Source organism: Prionailurus bengalensis, chromosome D3 (genome assembly GCF_016509475.1).
Source record: "Prionailurus bengalensis isolate Pbe53 chromosome D3, Fcat_Pben_1.1_paternal_pri, whole genome shotgun sequence".
NCBI classification, from domain to species: Eukaryota; Metazoa; Chordata; class Mammalia; order Carnivora; family Felidae; genus Prionailurus; species Prionailurus bengalensis.
The window spans coordinates 11,231,606-11,251,561 of record NC_057356.1 but is presented as its reverse complement, the minus strand read 5'-3'; the positions used below and the strand labels follow the sequence as shown (position 1 = coordinate 11,251,561).

At 58.7% G+C, this 19,956-nt stretch overlaps 1 protein-coding gene across 3 annotated transcripts in view; it reads left to right on the top strand.

Moving 5' to 3' along the window:
- RBM19 (RNA binding motif protein 19) overlaps positions 1-19,956 on the top strand; it is a 151,017-nt gene that overhangs the window by 22,895 nt on the left and 108,166 nt on the right. For all 3 annotated transcript variants that reach the window (XM_043557683.1, XM_043557681.1, XM_043557682.1), the window contains exons 12-18: positions 251-372; positions 749-845; positions 2,636-2,746; positions 4,762-4,962; positions 6,249-6,378; positions 14,831-15,000; positions 16,816-16,876. In XM_043557683.1, the coding sequence (XP_043413618.1) occupies positions 251-372; positions 749-845; positions 2,636-2,746; positions 4,762-4,962; positions 6,249-6,378; positions 14,831-15,000; positions 16,816-16,876 (892 nt within the window). The remainder of the gene's footprint in view (positions 1-250; positions 373-748; positions 846-2,635; positions 2,747-4,761; positions 4,963-6,248; positions 6,379-14,830; positions 15,001-16,815; positions 16,877-19,956) is intronic.

Here is a 19,956-nt window from a genome sequence, read left to right as displayed (position 1 = left end):
AGGCACCCCTGCAGGCATTTTATAAACTCAGTTTCCCTTGTGAGGCTGTGTCAAAAGGTCCCCCCCAGTGTCCCGTCCCTGAGTCACATGGCCAGGCCCCACATTGTGCGTGGGTGGCCCACATGGTTCTTCCCGAGACTCTGTCCAGCCTTTCCAGCTGCCGGTGGAGGGACTGGTGTCCTGAGGCAGGATGCGGACGTACCCTTTCCCTTCCTCTCTCTACCCCCTTCTCACACCCGCCCCCCCACAGGGCAGGATGCTACACGTGTTACCGTCCACCATCAAGAAGGAAGCCAGTGAGGACACTGATACCTCAGGATCATCGTCTTATAAGAAGAAGAAAGAATCTAAAGACAAAGCCAACAGCTCCAGGTCCTTACCTGCTACCAGCCTCTGGGCCCCGCCCCTCCAGCTGCCCGGGTGCTCTGGCCCCTTGGGATGGGTTCAGCCTCTCGCCATGACCTTGCCGAGCCCCGCTTTCCTCATCTGCTTAATGGGGGGGAATCACAGTGGTGCCTTGCTTTTTTGGTGTTGTAAGAATTAGCTGCGTCAATATAAGCAAAGTGCTTAATCTGTGGCACAAAGCAAGTGCTGGTCAGATATTAGGGATTGTATTGTCCTTGCTCCCGTCTCTGGGCCCTGGGTGAAGGGCGGGCAGTGAGCTTACTTCTCTGGGGCTTTGCACCTGAGAAGACACTCCGCTCGTTCAGCCTTGGTCTGACCTCCCCGTTCTGCCTCTGCCTCTCAGCTCTCACAACTGGAACACGCTGTTCATAGGCCCAAACGCTGTGGCCGACGCCATTGCACAGAAATACAGCGCCACCAAGAGTCAAGTGTTTGACCACGTGAGTGGGCGTCCCATCCGACACGGTGGGCTCCGGGCCGAATGCCGGGGGGGAGGGGAGAAGGAGCAGGGGAGGGGCCGTTGTTCGGGGGTGATCTCCAAGCCCCAGGCCTCAGGCTGAAGTTGTGGGCACCCTCGGGGCCTCGTCGAGAAGTGTCCCATCCATGATCCAGGCCTGTGTCTCCCGGGGCCGTGTGGAGCCGAGCCAGAGGCCACAGCTGATGACAAACACCCAGCTGTGTGGTCTCCTCGCCACAGCCCGGTGACCTAGCACTCCTCCTGTCCCACGTTCCAGATGAGGAAACAGGCCTAGGGACACAAAGCAGCTTGGCCAGGGTCATGCACCTGGAAAAGCCTGAGATGAGATGACACCAGGTCTGCCTGAGTCTGGTGCCCATGCACCGAGCCCGGTCACACTCCTTTCCAGGGGTTACTGCACCCGGTCCCTCGGCCCGGGGCAGCCCTGGTCTTTGAGACGGGAAAAGAGGAGTCCTCAGTCTCTGCCCCGCTTCCTGTCGAAGTCCAACCTAATTCCAGCTGACTTGTTCCACCCATCTCTCCAGCGCCCTCAGATCACAGGCCTTCTTTAAAATGCACATGTGTGGGGGCGCCTGGGTGGCTCAGTCGGTTGAGCGTCTGACTTCGGCTCAGGTCCTGATCTCACAGTCCGTGAGTTCGAGCCCCGCGTCGGGCTCTGTGCTGACCGCTCAGAGCCTGGAGCCTGTTTCAGATTCTGTGTCTCCCTCTCTCTGACCCTCCCCCGTTCATGCTCTCTCTCTGTCTCAAAAATAAATAAACGTTAAAAAAATTTTTTTAAAATAAATAAATAAAACGCACGTGTGTGTAGTTACACCACGGCGGAATCCAACTTAGGCAGAATATCCGCGTGTGTTTTCCAGCCAGTCAGCAAAGGATTACAGGGGTTTCGGCCCATAAGCCCATTGACCCGCTGTCATTTACTCCTGCCCAACACTCGAGGTCAACACTGTCCATTAGAATGAGAACGTGTGCCCCACGTGCACTTGGAAACATCCTGGTGGCCGTGTTTCTTAAAAAGCAAAAAAGAACAGGCAAGGTTCGTGCTCGTAATCTGTTTCATTTAGTTCAGTGGAGCTGAAGTGCAGCCACGATGTCATTTCAACCTCATACACAGTCTCATACACAGACAACAAGATATTTTGTGTTCGAAACCCAGCACGTGTTTTTTTGCTCCGAGCACTTCTTGATTCGCACGCGCCACGTTGCAAGTGTTCAGTGGCCGGATGGGGCTCGGGGCCACCGTGTTGGGCGTAGGACGCGCACGGCCTGTTCAGATTCCACAGGCACCCCACACAGAGAGTCTGTTCCAGAGGAGGAAGACTCTGACAAACAGGTGCAGCCTGTCCGTGATGGCTATGAAGAAGTTAAGCCGAGTAGGGGGAGGGTGTGTGAGTGAGGGTAGGCTGGTCACCAAAGTGACATCTCAGCAGAAGTTTGATGGAAGGAGGGATTGTGGGGTAAGCGCCGTGCGGGCAGAGGTCAGCCAAGTGCGGGAACCCCGAGGTGGGGATAAGGTCGGCCTGCACGGCCACAGTGGAGGGTGAGGCATGAAGCTAGAGAGGTGGGCGCAGGGTCCTTGATTTACTGTGAAAGGCACAGAAGCCAGAGGCACAAATCGCTGTGGGTATGTGAGGGGCGTCGGCGGGGGGGCCCAGTCCCATCCGGCCGCCTCTTCAGGCTGTTGGGAGATGGGACGGCTGACTTGTCCCTTGCCCACCGGCTGACGGCCTCTTCCTTTCCCCTCTCCCGCAGGAGACCAAGGGCAGCGTGGCCGTGCGTGTGGCCCTAGGGGAGACCCAGCTCGTTCAAGAAGTACGGCGCTTTCTCCTGGACAACGGGGTCAGCCTGGACTCCTTCAGCCAGGTGGGTACCAGCTCGGCGAGTCACCAGCCACCGCGGAGCCGAGGGTGGAGCTTCAGATCCGGGTGAGCTGGCAGGTTTGAGGATCAGGCCTCTCAAGGATGATCAGTATTAACCCTTAAATTGTCTCTAAAGAAAAAAGTTTCACGCGGGCTCAGACGAGGGACCCGTTTGACTCGGATGGTGTCTCTTGGGGGCGGTGTGCAGGAGGACTGCCCTGTGACTCATGGCTTCTCCACCCAGATCGGAGGGGCCCCGAACAGCCCGTCCCCCCGCCCCCCACCCAGCACCTTACTAAAAGCACCTGTTATCTGGGGGTTTAGACCTTCCTTGGACCAGGTAGGTTACAGACCAGCACTTAAACATGGCTTATTCTCCACCACGTAGGAGATTAGAGTAACGGATGGTCGAGTCTTAGCGGGCCCGCTGAGGCCCCCTCACACCCACCCCTCCGTCACAAGACACTGAGGCCCAGAGAGGGGGGCGGGGGACTCAGAGGTCACACAGTGAGCCTGAGGCAGGAGCTCAGGCTAAATCTCAGCTTCGGACTCCCAAACAGCACTCTCGTCAGCCGTCCAGGCCCTCAAGTTTACCGTAAGAGGGCAGCTGGGAAGGAAGGCTGTGTGGGTATGTCAAGTAAATACACTAATAGCTGACAGTGGGACTGACCGCGGCGGTCGTCTACATTTGTGTGTTATTGTTGGGCTCACTCACCTGACAAGCCGGGAAAGCAGCACTGCTTGCTCCCATCGTGGCCCTTGGATGGGGGGGGGGGGGGGGGGGGGGAGCCACAGGCACAGAGAGGCCAAGCCACATGTTCCAGGTCACAAAGCAAGTCAGGGTGGAGCCCCAGAGCCCACACCCCTAGCCATCATCCCCTGCGGCCGGAGTTGCACCTGAAGCCCACTGGGGTGCAGCCCTTGCCACCCACAGACGGCTTCCACCTCACCCGTCTTAGTCCTTCCAGCAGCAGCGAGGCCTAGAGGATGGGCGTGACCATTAGCTGGTCCATTTTGCAGATGAGAAAACAGAGGGCAGAGGGAAAGCAACTGACCCAAGGTTCCCAGTTAGACTTGTGGCCAAGCTGAGACTCATGCTCGGATACTCCAAGTGCCCGGGGTTTTTCCTTTACATCTTGGCTCCTTCCCGCCCTTCCCGTGTTGCTTTTCAGTACAGTAACCGCTGACATTCACAGAGCGCACGTGCTGTATGCACTTGGCTCGTATTAAGGCGCATAATTAAGTCCGTCCCCGCAAGGGTCCCGTGGAACGGGCGCCGCGTCCTCAACGTTAGGTGAGGGGCTGAAGCAGGGTGCAGTACGTCTCTCGGGCTGGATGGCTAGTGTCTTCGTTTGGCTTCTCCCAAGAGCAGACGCTGAGACAGGGTCAAGTGCATGTAGGTTACTGGGCAGTGCAGAAAATACTGGTGAGAAAGGTCAAGGGGAAGGAGGTCAGCGTGGGGGGTGCTTATTACAGTAACTGCTGGTGCAGCGAGGGGGCTGAACTTTATGGGGAAAGCTGCAGGGCTCATACCTCACACTTGTCCTGCCCAGAGGACGGGGGACACGTGAACTCCTGAGAGCTGTAGGCTGCTCCCAGGGTGTTAACCCCTCGGCCCTTCCTGCCTGCCCCACGTGTGGTGTCTGGAGTTCCAGGAAAAAAGGCTCTCGGCCCTGAGATGCACATCCTGGCCATTGGCAGTCTGGGCAGGAACGTTCCGGAAGGTCCAGAGAGAGCTGTGGTCAGGCATTGTCAGAATCTGCCACAGCTCAGGAGGGAAGGGGCTGAGATTTGACCCGGGCTCCAGAGCTGGAGCCCTCCTCCCATTCTCTCCAAAAAGCTGCCCCCTGGAGCGGCATGCCCAAGAGAGTGGGGCCTCGGGGGCCCGCTCCCTAAGCACCTGGCACCTGAGATCGCAGAGGGGTACCTGGTGCAGAGCCAGCCACAGATCGGGGCTGGTGTTGGGCTGGGGGATTCTCCTGCCTGTTGCCCCACGTGTGTTCATTCCCTGCCCCGCAGGCCGCAGCCGAGCGAAGCAAGACTGTAATTCTGGTGAAGAACCTCCCGGCGGGCACCCTGGCGGCCGAGCTGCAGGAGACCTTTGGCCGATTCGGCAGCCTGGGCCGAGTGCTGCTGCCCGAGGGCGGTGTCACTGCCATCGTGGAGTTCCTGGAGCCCCTGGAGGCCCGCAGGGCCTTCAGGCATCTGGCCTACTCCAAGGTAGGGCTGCCGGGGCCTGCTCAGGAGAGGGCGAGGGGGCCGACGGACCCGCAGGCAGGCTGGTGAGGCGCTGTCTGCAGACCAGCCCTCTCTGATATGATCTGCCAGCTGCCCCAGCCCTGAGAACACCTCCGGGCGGGAGAATGTGAGAGGGGCGCCCTAAACATCCCCCAGAAACCTGGCCGTGGCTCCTTGCCTGACTCTGGCTTCCCGTGGTTTTCCATCCCCCGGGTGAATCGGGGCCATCATTCCCAGAGCTTCGGGTATCTTGTACTCACGATAAGTTAGAAGTCACTCCTGTAAGCGGCCTGTCCCCTGTTTTCTGGGTAAAGAGGAAGGAGCATTACATGTGCACACACTTCTGTCACAGCGTGTTAGTTTCTTGCGGCTTCCGTTACAAATGGCCGCAAACGCGGTGGCTTTAAAACAGCAGCACTGTATTGTCTCACAGTCGTGGAGGCCAGAAGTCTGAATTCCAGTCGTCCTCGGGCCCTGCTCGCTCTGAGAGCACCCTTCGCTGCCTCTGCCAGAGGCTGGTGGCACCACGTGTCCCTTCACTCGTGGCCGTGTCCCCCCAGTGTCTGCCTCCCTCTTCACGTGGCCTTCTTTCCCTCTGTCCCAGGTCTCCCTCTGCCTTTCTCTTACGAGGACCCTTGTCATTGGGTTGAGGGCCCACCCCAATAACCCGGATGCTCTCATCTCAAGATCTTCTACTTAGGTGATATCTGCAAAGATCTTCTTTCCAAATAAGGTCTCATTCACAGGTTCTGGGGCTTCGGATGCGGACTTACCTTTGTGGGGGTGTCACCCTTCAACCCGCTACGAGTAGCTTCTGTTTGTCAGGCACTGTAGCACCGCGCAGACTATCGGTGTCCAGTTCGTCCTTTCTTTAAAGGCAAAAACTCTGCGTGCACACGCATTGCACTGTGGTATTGGCAGCTGGAGGCGGAGCGGGGGAGAACGTGGGTTTCTGACGGTCCCGATCCACTGTGCTGTGCTTTATCACCGGTCCCCTTCCCTGGCCCACTCCGCTCCGTTGCCTGGCCAGAGAAAACACGAGGAGACACAAACACGTCCGGTGACAGCAGACGCTGGGGCCTCTCCCCTGAGCCCCAGGCTGCAGCCAGGGGGCCCCAAGCTGCTCTCAGGGATCAGGCAGCACAGAGGGCTCCAGGCTGTGCCTCTCCCTTTGCTCCGTTCCCCGGGGTGAGTCGTCCTCGCAGTCTGAGCCTCGGGCTCTTCCTCTGCAGAGGGAACTGAGCCCCTCCCCTGCCCCGTCTCTGCAGTGTCGCCACGTGCCCCTGTATCTGGAATGGGCTCCGGTGGGCGTCTTCTCCAGCTCCGCCCCGCAGAAGAAGGAACCCCGAGACCCCCCAGCAGGACCTGCGGAAGAGGGCGCGGCGGAGCCGGAAACCTGTAAGAGCTGAGGCCGGGGTGCCCTGGGGCGGCAGGCAAGGGGAGGTGGGGGGTGGGCGCTGCACTAAAGCGTATCAGGTGTCTGGTAAAGTTCTTTGTTCGTCCTGGAAACCGGTGCGTCTCGGAAAACGTCCTTCGACAGGTAGAACGTAGAATTACAGGCGGGACGAAAGTAGCCAGCCTTTCCGTTCGTCAGTTAACGGTTGAAAAAAACTCCCAGAATCTACCAGCAGGGATTTGGAACAGAGCAGGTGAAAACGACCTTGTTTTATGCATCCACCAGGACGCCTGGCCAAGGAGGGTGACTCCAGGGGAGATACGTACTCTCCAGGTCCTTAGAGTGGCATAGCGCCCCCTGGTCACCGACAGCTGCAAGGGCAGGGACGGGGGCGGCCCGCTTGGGGGGCGGAGGGGGCACCACTGGCACCGAGACAGCACAGTTCTTCTTTGTCGGACCGCTGTGCACCTTGCAAGGCATTTTGTCTCCCCAATGCCACCCACTAAGTGTCAGGAGTGTCCCCAGTGCTCGTGACTTCCTGAAACACCACATGCATCCCCTGGGTGTTCCCCAGATGCGCCCTAGGAGGGGAGAAGCACCCACGGGGCCATGACCACACCCTAGAATCAAAGACCTTGAGAAAAGTTTTGAAAAGGACCGGGGGTCCTGTTATCCACGTGTTGGGACTTTGCTCACCAGCAGCGTCCGCTTTCATACTTACCCCTGTAGGGTTACCCGTTTATTAAAATAAGAATTGAAAAAATAAGTCTCCCATCGGCCCTCTCCATCATCCCCAGAAAGGCTGTTTCACAGCAGAAACGGGGCGAGCGGAGTTCTCATTAAAGAACACTCCTTTATGGGCATCCGGGTGGCTCAGTCGGTTAAGCGTCCGACTTTGCTCAGGTCACGGTCTCATAGTTCATGCGTTCGAGCCCCGCGTCGGGCTCTGTGCTGATGGCTCAGAGCCTGGAGCCTGCCTGGGATTCTGTGTCTTCCTCTCTCTCTGCCCCTCCCCTGCTCCCACGCTGTCTCTCTCTCCCCCTCAAAATAAACAAACATTAGAAAAATTTTTTTAAAAATTGCACTTAAACAACGGTCCTTTAATTGATTAGAGCTCACAGTCCATACCTGCCCCCCCTCTCCCCCCGGCCCCCGATGCTAGGCTGGCTGCATTTGTCACGTCCTCGTGAGCCAGCAGAGCCTTCTTCAGGACTAGCCCAGTCAGCACACGGCACTCGGAGCCACTGGTTTGGTGTCTCTGTTCCGATCAGGAAGGGCCATTCTTCAGTCTCTGTGTTTCGAGGCTCCGGGAGCCTGCCTCCCTGGTCAGCAGGGTTACTGATTGTTGGTGTGAACCTTCCAAAGCCCTTCCCTACCCCCTGTTGGTGAGTTCATTTTGTCCACACATTGGATTAGGGTTCCCTTCAAAACCTGCTTCCGTCTCCATCAGAAACAATTCTTGTAACGTAGTCACTTTTTTTTTTTTGATTTATTTTTTATGTTTATTTTTGAGAGAGAGAGAGAGAGAGGGAGGGAGAGACAGTGCAAGCAGGGGAGGAGCAGAGAGAGAGGGAGACCCAGAATCTGAAGCAGGCTCCAGACTCTCAGCTGTCAGCACCGCTGACGCGGGGCTCGAACCCACGAACCGTGAGATCGTGACCTGAGCCAAAGTCAGATGCTCAACCGACAGAGCCACCCAGGCGCCCCAGTGACGTAGTCATGTTTCCTACCCAATGAGCCACCACCCTAAAATCATCAGCGGCCTTAGAGTTCACTTGCTAAACCTGAACCTGACTGATATTTTTTGGCCACAGCGAGCCCTCCTTTCAAGCTCGCTGATTTGCCGGAAGCAAAGGACCCTCTCCTACCCGCTTGGCAGGACCACTGAGGCTGGTGCCTCCCTCGGTGACCACTGCCACGCGGCCACACTCGTTTGCGTGTTTCCTGGCGTGGCCCTCCGTCCACTCGGCTCTTCTAACGCTCATTTCATTCGTCGGTTTTTCTTGTTGAATGTCCACGGCGAGCCACGAGGGCAAGACGCGGCTGTCTTGCGCCCTGCCGGGGGCCCCGCGCCCTGTGAGGCCCCAGGCCTAGACTGGCGCCGTTGAACGTGTGTGGATGGAGTGAATGGTGCCCGAAGAAGGGTTTCTGCACCTCTGTCTGGGCCCGTGAAAGGCGGGGGCTGCTCCCCCTGGCCTTTGGGGACGGACGGTTTGTCGTCCGGTGAGAGCCCGCGTCAGAGCGGAAAGGGACCGTCACGGCTCCCGCCGTGCGGACCGATTGAAGCCCACCCCGTGAGCTACCCTCCGCTGTGTTGTAACCCTTTCCCGCCTCCTGGGGTCGCGCCGTGGACAGGCTCATTTCCTTGCCGTCCATCTGTTTGGCTTCCCCGTTAGCAAGTCCATTCCGCAAGGCAGCTGCCTTGTCCGCTGGCTGCCCGGTGGGACAGCGCTGCGGGTGAGTCCACGGGCGACTGCTCCATGCCGGGCCCTGCGCTGAGCACTTTGGTGCTTCCGTGCGCAGCGCAGAGCTCCTGGGGAATCTCCGTCTTCCTTGTCGGCCCCTCTCAGCCCTGTGGCCGAGCGAGCCGCCGTCCTCTGATGCTCAGTTTCTGCATCTATAAAATGGGCATGATGACCATCCCGACCTCGCGGGGCTCTGGGGAGGAGGGTATGGTAGATCACCGTTCCTCCGCCTCCGTTGTTCATTCAGCAGCAGAAGCCGGAGCGGGTGGCCTGTCATTTCAGCAGCGGGCACCGGCTTCTGCTGAGCGGGGCTGACCCCAGTGGGTGCCACACAGACCCTCTTGCCCAGAAGAGGCCCGAGGGGCACAGACAGGGCTGTTGGGGGGCGGCTGAGATGTCACACTAGCAGTAGGAATGGGCCCCGCGTACAGAAGCATTCTGGAGCTCACCGCGCACGGGCTCTGCCGAGGCGTCGAACCCCAGTCTGCCCCGCTGCACCCCGCTTCCCGGGGCCTGTGTGGCCGTGTTGAGAGCATCCCAGGCAGACTCCGGCCCGGCAGGCCCTGCCTCTCGGGGCTGACGAGACTCACACAAAGGAGGCCACGGAGCCTGGCGGCAGGCCCGATTTCAGATGCGAAGCTGTGCGTGTCTGGACCGATTTCGGGCCCTGCCGCGTCCCCCGTTACTAGGTGAATTCCCACAGAGCTCACCTCCTGTGCCTCCGTTTGCCCTTTCTGTTCCTTTGCTTACACGAATCGCATCCATGACCCTCTTCCCAGCCTCCTGTGCTCTTTTTTCACATGCTCCTCCCCCACACTCGCCCGGGCCTCCACCTTGTTCCTGAAGCTTCCCCGACCCCCGTCCCCGTTGCGTGGGGACTCAGCCAGCCCCCAAGCCCTAGATTTTCTCAGGCTCCAAAGGACGGGAGTGGGGAGGGGAGTGGACGGAGCTTTTTTTTTTTTTTTTCCCACCCCTCCTTCCTTTCTGCAAAGCCCTCCGTTCTCTGTACCAGTCTCCAGGGAGGGGGACAGTGTGTTTTATCTCCCCACAACCAAGACCCTCACCTCCAGATAAAGGGCTCAGAGTCGGGGGAGGTCCTGAAAAGCTGCTTGCAACTGATAAGAGTCTCTGCTGTCAGCCTTCAGCGCCCAGAGCTGGGAAGGGGCGGGGGGGGGGAGCCACAGTAAATTCTGCGGCCTGATTATAATAAAGCCCCATGTGGCGATGCGTGACTGCGTTTTATTGTGCTAACTACAGATGGAAGCACATTCTCCCCTGCCTGTCCCAGCCCCCTCCAGCCCACCTTGCTTTTAAATCCTTACCCCCTCCCCCTCCACGCGCACCCCCCACCCTCTGGCCCAGCCCTGCTTCCTTTCTTGCTTTCCTCTTTCTCTGGTTCCTGGTGATTTTGTTGGCAAACATCTGTTTGAGTTTCGCAGTATCTCGTTTTTGCTTCTCGTCTTTGTCTCCCCAGTCTGGCCCGGAGCAGAAGTGCTTTTTTCAGAAACGACCTTTGGCTTCTCGGCCGTGGCACCCGGCGTCTGGATGCAGGTACGGGCCCCGGCAGGGCCTGGCCTGGCCGCTCAGGGAGCGGGAGCCCTTCTCAGGGAGGTGGCCAGCGGGGACGCAGTTCCCCAGACTCTGAACTGTGGCGCAGGCAGCCCGCCCTGCAGGGAGAGAGCTGTGGGGTCCCTGCAGCCACTGTCTTTCTCTCTTGGCTGCAGGCCTCAGGGTTAGGGGCCTAGGACATTTCCCGCCAGATTTCTCATCACGGCCTTGCCGGGCAATGTGTGCAGTATGGGCATTTGGGGTGATGTTAAGACCGATGAGACTGTTCTAGATCACCATAGGCCCAAGCACTGTTCCTACAGGCCTCGTGATCATCTTCTGAGTGGGCCTTCTTGTAGTCATTCCCTGCTTTAGATCGCAAGAAGGAAGCACAGAGATGTTTAGTGACTTACGTGAGGTCGTGCCACCGGAGAGAGCCGGATGCTCCCAGAGCTGTGGCCCCGAGGTCTGTGCCCTGAGCTGCCACCCTGCAGTTCCTCTCAGTCACACTAAGTGCCATTTGCAGGGCACCACCTGCGTTCCAGGCACATGCCAAGTGCTGGGCATACTCATCATCCGCAGATATTTTTGGAGCATCTGCTCTGGGCCCAGCGTTGGGGACGTAGTGGTGACTGAGTCAGACGTGGTTGCATCCTCAGGGAGCTCCCCTGATAGCCGGGGACATAGAGAAGTACTCAGATAAGGTGATTTCATGATGGAGTAAGGGCTTTGAGTCGAGGAGCCCAGGGGAACGTGTTGGCACGTGGCCAGGCCTGGGCTGGAGACCCCTGGAGCTGGAGTGGACAGGAAGTGCTCTGAGGGGAGGACACTGACCTGAGACCTGACGAGAAGCCAGGCCTGGAGAGACGAGACAGGAGCACAACAGGCCGAGGGGACTGCAAGTGCAAAGGCCCTGTGGTAGGGCTGGGTTTGGCGGGCTTCGTGTCAGAACAGAGGCCAGTGCAGCTGGAGCGGGCGAGAGGGGACAGACAAAGTGGGACGTGCTGGGGAGACCATCGAGGAGGCTACTCAGTCATCCAGACGAGAGGCAACGATGCCTGGGCCCAGAGACCCTGTGTGTATAGAGTAGTGGCCACTGGTATTTCCAGACGACTCAGCAGAGTGCAGGTGTGTGTGTGTGTGTGTGTGCACGCGTGTGCACGTTTAACTCCGTGTTCCAGATTGAGGATGCTGAGGGGGTGGTCACGCTGGTCACACAGGGCCACACCCGTAGCGCCTGGCATCACCGGGACTCTGACCTAGGTCACTCATTCCTAAGGCCTGTGTGCTTTCCACAGCTCGGTGCTTCCTGGCTCGCCTGTGGGCCCCCTTCTCGATTTTTCCAGGCCCCCCCATTTTCAGCAGATCTCAAGACTGGTGCCCTTGTCTCGTCAGTTGTCCCAGCATCCCCGGGGCGGTGAGCGGTGCAGGCAGGTGGCTGCTGGAGACACAAAGGTTTAGAGAAGGAACAGACACTTCCGTGCTGTTGGAGAACGGACGGGCCACGTTTAATCACGCCTTTCATCCGAAGCCGGGCGTTCTTCCCGCACCTCGGGGGTCAGGGCCGTTGGTCGGCCCGTGAGCAGCTGGAGGAGCCGGTGAGGCAGGCCTCTGCACGCCCAGGGAGGAAGTAGGTCCTGGCCGCCCCCACGGTCCCCTCGGTCTTCCACTCCCTGTGGCCGGGCTCCACCTGCTGTTCCTGGGGCGCCAGCCCTAACCGTGAGTGCAGCTCCGCCCTCCCTCAACCCGAGCATCACAGCTCCTGCTCCTGCCCCTTGTCGCCACTCTTTGACGCCACCACCACCCCCACCGCTGTTTCCTCTGTAAAAAGCATGTCCGTAGCCTTCCGTGAGCCTCTCCCCCAGCCTGAGGGTCCCTAAGATTTCGGGTTCAGGTGCAGCAGCCGCCAGCATTTTCACGGGCCGCCCACTTTTTGTGGTGTGGCTACCGTGGTCATTAACGAGGTGGTCCACCGGGGGCATCGAGCCCAGCGCCTGGTGCGTGGTGGGGGGGGTGGGTCTCATCGGCCTGCCTTCGCCCCTGCTTTTATCTCCAAGATGGGGAGTGCAGGGAGAGCCAGCGGGGTGGAAATGTCATTCCCAGCGGAAGGTCGTGGTTTCCGTTCCCATCGAAGCTCTCGTGCAGAACCTGAGGGCTCAGCCTCTTTGCATAGCGTTGCTGCCCCGTCGTTAGCAACACTTTGTCCACCCTGCTCTGCTTTGAACGCGCGGCCACACCACGGAGTCCCCTGCTGGGTAAACTGTGTTCGTTTCCCGGGTAGGGGAGGAGCCTTTGGGTTGATGTCTTCTTTTTCGTCCTGGAGCGAGGGTCTGGGTTCTGGGTTCACCTCCGACGGAGTGGGAGGGGCAGAGGCTGCTTGTTCAATTGATGTTAAACAGACAACATCATCACCGCCTCCCGTTGCCATTGGGGCTTGAAAGGGTTGTTTTATGACAAAGCGGTTGAAGCTTAATCAGGACCCGCGGGCCTTAAGCTCGGCCCAGAAGGGGCAGGGGAGACAGACGGGAGACGGTGTGGGTACTTGGCGTGAGAGCGAGGGGATGGGTTTGAACCCCAAGGAGGTTGGACTGTTTGAGTGCAGGTGTGCGGGAGGAGAGGGCTGTGTCGGTCAGCCTGGAGGCAGCACGCGCAGCGGCCTCCCTGGGGCCTGTGCCGGGATTGGCTCTGTGCACAGGGACGGGCCACCTGCTCAGAACCTCCCGGGAGCGAGGGCGCAGTGTCATGACTGCTCTGAGGGACCTGCGGGATGGGGTTCAGTCTCCCCAGGAAATTGCCCCAAGGAGGAGGTCCAGAAGCTTGTAGGCGGAGGTCGGATGTGACCCTGGACCCTGATCGCGTGACTCGGGGAGGTTGGACCGACCCGGACACATTTCCTCATAGCAGGACTTCTCAGAGGTCACAGGGCTGTTCTCGGTCTTCCGAGGCTTCTGTCACCCCTGGGCGACCCTGAGCTGCGGCCACACATACCCGCCTGCTCATGCACAACCTCGTGTCTGCTCTTCCCTCTTCCTGAAATGCTGTTCCTTCTGAGTATGCGTGGCAAGAGGGCTGGGGGGACGGAAACGACAGCCCTCTGGGATCCCGGCCTCCGGAAACACCCCGGAGCACATCCTGTGTCCCCTTCCAGCGTCGCCTCCCTGTGTGTGCGCCCCGGAAATTGTGTGGACAGAACGTGATTGGGCTTAGACTGTTTACTGTTTCATATCTTAATTTCTCTCTTAACTTTTATATCATAAGCATCGTTCTGTGTCATTACACGTTCTTTGCAAACATCATTTTTTTTATTATTTTTCTTTAATTTTTTTTTTAAATGTTTATTTATTTTTGAAGGAGAGAGACAGAGCGTGAGCGGGGGAGGGGCAGAGAGCGAGGGAGACACAGGGTTGGAAGCAGGATCCAGGCCCTGAGCGGTCAGCACAGAGCCTGACGCGGGGCTGAAACCCACAAGCCGTGAGATCATGACCTGAGCTGAAGTTGGAAGCCTAACTGACTAAGCCACCCAGGCGCCCCTGCAAACGTTATTTTTAATGAGCACGTATCATCCCAGCCTTTGGTAGCACTGTTCCTAGGGTCCTATTTATCAGTACTTAGTAGTTTGTGTCTCTTTTTTTTTTTTTTAATTTTTCGATGTTGGGTGTAACTCTGAACTTGTCTTGTTGCGGTAGATGAGGCGTGCTCGATATATGTGGCTCCCTGAAGTTCTGTATATTGGGAATTTTAATTGAACGTAACATCTCTTAGGTTCGTGGGGTATTTAGAGGGTTCTAACTTTTGCTCCCATTCTGTATTCTGTCATTTTTCCGGAAGTTTTGAGTCGTGTTTCAGTTTGAGAACTCGGCTGCGTGTTGTTTTGAGGTTTGTGGTTCAGTGAAACAGCTCACGCAGCAGTTTATTTTGCAGTTTAAATTGACACGGCTTAGTCCAAGGCTCAGGCTTCTGGTCTGTGTCTTGTAGTCCTTTTTTCTTTAAATTTGCATTTAAGTGTATCTATTTTGAAAGAGAGAGAGAGAGTGCAAACGGGGAAAGGGCAGAGGGAGGGAGAGCGAGCATCCCAAGCAGGCTCCACGCTGCCAGCGCAGAGCAGAGCCCGACGCGGGCTCGAACTCATGAACTATGTGATCGTGACCCGAGCTGAAGTCAAGAGTCAGACGCGCAACTGGCCGAGCATCCGGCCGGGCATCCCGGTGCCCCGCCAGAGGCAGGATGCAGGACAGCCTCACCCCTTCCCCATCTTCCCCCAGCCCCCTAAGAGTTGCTGGAACCCAGCGCAAGCTAGGTATCGGGGCCCCTTCCTGATGCCGCCCAGAGGCAGAACCCCTCTGATCTAGCACGTTCCCGTGCTTTCGGCCCGGGGCTTAGACATTTAAGGGATTTCACATTTAACGAATTTGTGTTTTTTGCGGGGGGCGGGGGGACCCAGGGCCAGACAACGAGACCCCGGAAGGTGAAAAGCCAACAGAGAGAGGAGCTGAGGACGCTCCAGCGAAAGAGGAAGAAGAGGAGGAAGAGGAGGAGGAGGAGAGTCCCCCCGGGTGTACCCTGTTTATTAAAAATCTCAACTTTGCCACGACCGAGGAGACCCTGAAGGAAGTGAGTGATGGCTACAAACGGGGCGGGGGTCGTGGGCCCGGGAGGCCGTCTGCCGACGAGGCGCCCAGGTTGATTCTGCCTGTGCGCGTGGCTCGTGCTGGTACAGAGTTGGACAACCAGCAGCCGGCCACTTGATGTGCCTGTGGGGCTGTCCCGTGGACCCCTCACCAGGGGACCTGAGCAGTGGCCAGACCAGCCGAGGGGCCGGGAGGGACACCCCCCCTACACGGAAGGGGGTGTCGTCGGTGCTAGCATTGTGCGTGCAGCAAACAGAGCCCCCCGCCCCGGTTTTCTCTGCGGGGCTAACTACCCAAAAGCAAACGTTAGCACCACCTCCTTGCCTGACGGGAGCATGCGGGAGACACAGGAATGAACGAGGGACAGTCCTGCCCGGAACCCCTGGTTGGGGTGTGGGTTCTGCATTCTTGGGAGGGAGGCAGAGGGTGAAAAGGTGGGCATCTCCAAGCAGGTGTTTGGAAAGCACCAAGCGGGGCCTGCCCTGAATGGGGATGGGGGGCCTTTGGAAGGAATTGGCCAGAGACAAGCAAGTGGGGCCTCCAGTTCCAAAAGGTTGGGGTCTGCAAGCTCCCCCCACGGGTCTGAGAACCGCTTATGGGAAGACTCTCTGGTTCTGTGACCTGGGTTTGGCACATTTTTTTTTTTTTTAACTGCATAAATCAGTAATGATCAGCAGTGACTATGATTGATTCCGGGGGGGGAAAAAAAAAAAAAAAAGATGACCGTAAGGATCGAACTAACTGACTTCTAAAAGTTCTTTTGAGTTCCGAGATTCCACAGATAGATTCGAGAGGGGGGACGACGGTGTCCACTGAGTCCCAGAGGCGGGAAGGAGGCCGGCCTGCATCTGGAGGGAGAAACTGGGAGACTGGGAAACTCGTCTCCTCTCTGGGGGAGACGAGGTCAGAGCCTCCTCTCTGAGGCCATCTGGCCAAGGCTCTGTGATGTGGCCGTTCCTCTTGGCAGGTAGAAGGGTGGCCACGGCAGAGGGCCCCGGGCTCACACAGCAGCCTCTCCAGGGCAAAGATTGACCAGACCGAGCAACTAGAAACCCAGCCTTGGGCTTTGCACTGGCCGCTCCTGAACCTGTTGTGGTTCGGTGTGAGTTTGCTTTTGTGAAGAGGCACGCACCAGCCGTGACGCTCGCTGCGAATAGGGCAGTGCGGCTTGCTGTCTGTGTTTCGTGCCCAGTCTGCCGGCTCTCCCGGGTCCGGGACGATCGATTTTCCCCGGAAGATGCACCCAAGCTTCAGACTTAGGCGCGTCCTCAAGAAGTGAGGACCTCTGGAACGGGGAGTCCCGGCCAAGGCGATGCAGTCCAGGTTCCTCCCGGATAGATGCGAAGACTGGGCTCCAGCCGGTTCACAGTCCCAGGGCCGCCAGCCCATTGGAGGCGCTGTCAGAAACAGTATGCAGCCCGCAGGGCTCCCCTCGTGTTGCCCCGAGTTACAGGTCAGAACGCCTGGACGTGGATCCCGGTGTCAACGGCGCAACCCTGGCAAGCCCTTTGGGCTATCTGTGCCTCAGTTTCCCTATCTGTAAAATGGAGGTGTCGGGAGAATCTTCCCGCGGAGTTGTTTTAGACATCTGCTTGGGACAAGCGAGATCATCCGAGTGCCTGACACTTGGATTAAGAGAGTCTGTAAATGTCTGCCCCTTAAGCACAAGCCGGGCAGGAATCACAGCCCTCTTGGGGCCCGTGGTCACATACGTGGCCTCCGTCTTTCGAGACGTGCCTGCACTGGTTGCAGGATTAGCCTGGACGTGCTGCTGATACACGTTGACGTTCCTTTCCAGGTGTTTTCCAGAGTGGGAATGGTGAAGAGCTGCTCTGTTTCCAAGAAGAAGAACAAAACAGGTATTCTTTATGAAACTGCATCCGGAAAGCATGATTCCAGAAGAACCCGGCGCTTTGGGTGGAGGGGCAGGGATACCGCCCGCTCTTCTGGTCTGAAGTGTTGCCCGCCTCAGACTCCTAGCGTCCCGCCTAAAATGGGCCCTCCTCTGTCCCGGGAGACTCCTGCGTCCCATGGGGGCAGCCTTGCCCGTCAGGCTCTTTGCCTCCTTGGACTGGCCCGTGGTCTCACGGCATTTGATGGGCCACCAGGGTTGCCACTGTCCAGTAGCGGAAGCCTCTCCCTCCTCCCAGGACCTCTGGGCTCCGGAAGTTTCGTAGAGAATAGCAGGAAGGAGACCAGGCTTGGGCTTTCCCTCTTTGCTTCCAGAAGAAACAACCCAGACGTAGAACCTGTGGACCATTGACCATACTCCCCCCGCAGCCTGTGGGTGTCTGTGCCTTGCAGACAACCCTCATCTCCCCGTTACGCCTCAGCTGTTGGCTCGGGCCCTTGCTCCCCGCTTGTCCCTTCTCCAGCACCGGCTTCCTGCGCATGACGGACAGGCCACACGTCCTTCCTTTTGCCCAGCCGTTCAGTCCCCTCCCTTCCATCGGGCAAGATTTACAGGGACGCCACCTGAGTCAGTCAGAGCCGTGACCTGAGACACAGATGAGCCGGTGGGGTACAGCGTAGGGTGACGAGGGGCCGGGTCCCAGCACTGGCGTCTGCACGTCAGCGTGAGGCTGGCGGGTGGGGACGGCGGTGGCCAGCCGGAGCAGGTGCACAGAGGAAGGAGGCCGGAGGGGCTGCTGCCACCGGGCACTGTCCCTGCGTGTCTTTAGGGAGACACAGGAGATGCCCTTAGAAAGGCAGGCCAGCCCCGGGTCACAGGATGGCTCTTGGGCCCTGCAGAGGAGTCTGGGCTTTTCCCCGGAAGCGGGGGCAAGCCACGGCAGGAAGGTTTGAAGCAGACACGTGGCACAGACGTTCGGGAGGTGCTTGTGTTCGCCTGCCGTCACGGAGCGCCACAAACGAGGGGGCTGCAGCGACACGAGTTTCCGGAAGTCCAAGGTCGAGGTTTCAGCGGAGCGGTTCCTCGTGACGGAAGAGCCTGCTGCGGCCTTCCCCCACGGCTTGTAGGCGGTGGTCTTCATGCTCACGGGGGGCTCCCTTTGCCCGAGCCTGTCCTGTGTCCAGATGCCTCCCCCTTTGAAAGGGTACCAGTCATGCTGGGTGCCCTCACGCCCCCATTTTTCACTTGTTCGTCTCCGTAAAAGAGCCTTTCTCCAAATAAGGTCGCATTCTGAGATGCCGGGGCTTAGGCTTTCGACACAGGAATTGAGGGGGGGGACCCAGTTCAGACCGTAACAACCTCTTCCCCAGGGTCCACAGGGCTAGTCTGGGACGTAAGAAAGGCAGCTAAGCACCAAGTAAGTGATACGAAGGCTCGGTTTGCCCCGGCTTCGGGAAAGGAGGCGACCCCTGACTTCCAGGCCGGGAGCGGGGCCAGGAGAGCCGCCCCCCGCTGTGCCCGTGGGTCACGGTGTCGCCGTGGCGCGCTCCGCGGTCAGCCACGGTGGAGCCCGCCTCCACGTTCGCCCCTCAGGAGCACTGTGGAGCGTATGTTGGAAATAGTTACCTGATCCGTCCGTGTTGCGGGCACCTCTCACGACCCGCACTTAAGAGCCCGTGTTGGAGAGCCCTGCTCGACGGGGCTCATCCATCCATCACCGCGTGAGGGAACTCGGCCGCCTGTGTGCCAGGGAGGGGGCCGCAGGAGGCCGTGGAAAGCACCCTCGGCAGGTTGTCGAGGAGACGTTTGTAAGGACGGGGCCAGATGCGATGGTGAGGGCTGAGCAGAAGGGACCCACGGGGGATGTTGAGGCAGAGGGGAGCATCAAGCGGAAGAACCCCGTGAGCCCCGAGGGCCGCGGGGAGGGAGTGGCGTCACCCGTCACGGAAGCCGCCAGCACGGCCAGAACCACGCCGAGGCGGGGAGGGTGGGGGGCGCGTGGGAGGAAGCCGGACCCCCAACTTTTTCTTCTCCACCTGCCAGTCTCAGATCGGGGCTTCCCATTGGCTACACCCCACAGGAAACCAGAAGGTCAGGGAGCCCAGGTGGTGCAGCCTGTGGAGGTCAGGCTCCCAGGGTAGGAGCCGGGCAGCGTCAGGGATCGGGTGACGGACTTGACTGTTAGTAGTTGCCTTTCACACGCTCCTCCGCGCCCTCCAAATATCCCGTGTGCACAGACCCCCACAGACCACCCTCGGCCTGGAGTCTCCCAGGGAGAGCTTTCCGGTGTCTGAGGTTGTCACAGGGTGGCCATGGCTGGCAGCCAACAGCTCACTCGGGCAGAGACTCCCTTCTGTGGCCCACAGAGCCGTATTTGGGCAACGCACGGGGTTTCCTGCTGCACGGGGGCCCCATTTGATAGCACGTGGCTGTGAATGGAAACACGGGCAAGCAGTGCCCCGGGAGGGGCTCGGGTCTCACAAACCGCACGGTAGATGCGAAGAAGGGACTGTTGTGTGGGTCGAAGGTGACGAGTCTCGATCCTCATTTGGACCCGTCAGATTCGAGCCAGTCCTCTGAGCTCCACTGTGAAAAAATGAATATACCTGCATGACATGCAGGGAAGGAGGCACGTGTCCCATTCTGTGACATAGGGCAGGATGTAATTAGACACACGCCCTGTAAAATCTCTCCCCCCGCGCCGTCCACATGATACATAGGTACGTAACGCGCACGCATCTAAAGTCAGGAAGCAAACGTCCCCGATGCTTTTGAGCTCTCCCTCGCTCTCTGAACCCTTGCGCCTCACTACCTAGAAGTGGGGGACCAGATAGGTTCAAAGAATTCAGCCGCTCTCCCTGTCCGAACTCGGTATCTGAAGCCCAGGACCAGCCGTCGCTGGATGGTCGGAAACACCCGTAAAGACTTAAGCCTCTGGTGCCTTTGACTTTCATGCGTATATCCGTCGCGTGCATTGTGTGTGGAAGCAGGGGACTGCCTAGGTAGGGACTGTGCAGCTTGTCACAGCGATGGTCATCCCTGTTCGTTCCTGCTCCCTCCCAAAGGCGGAATTCTATTAGGAAGTTA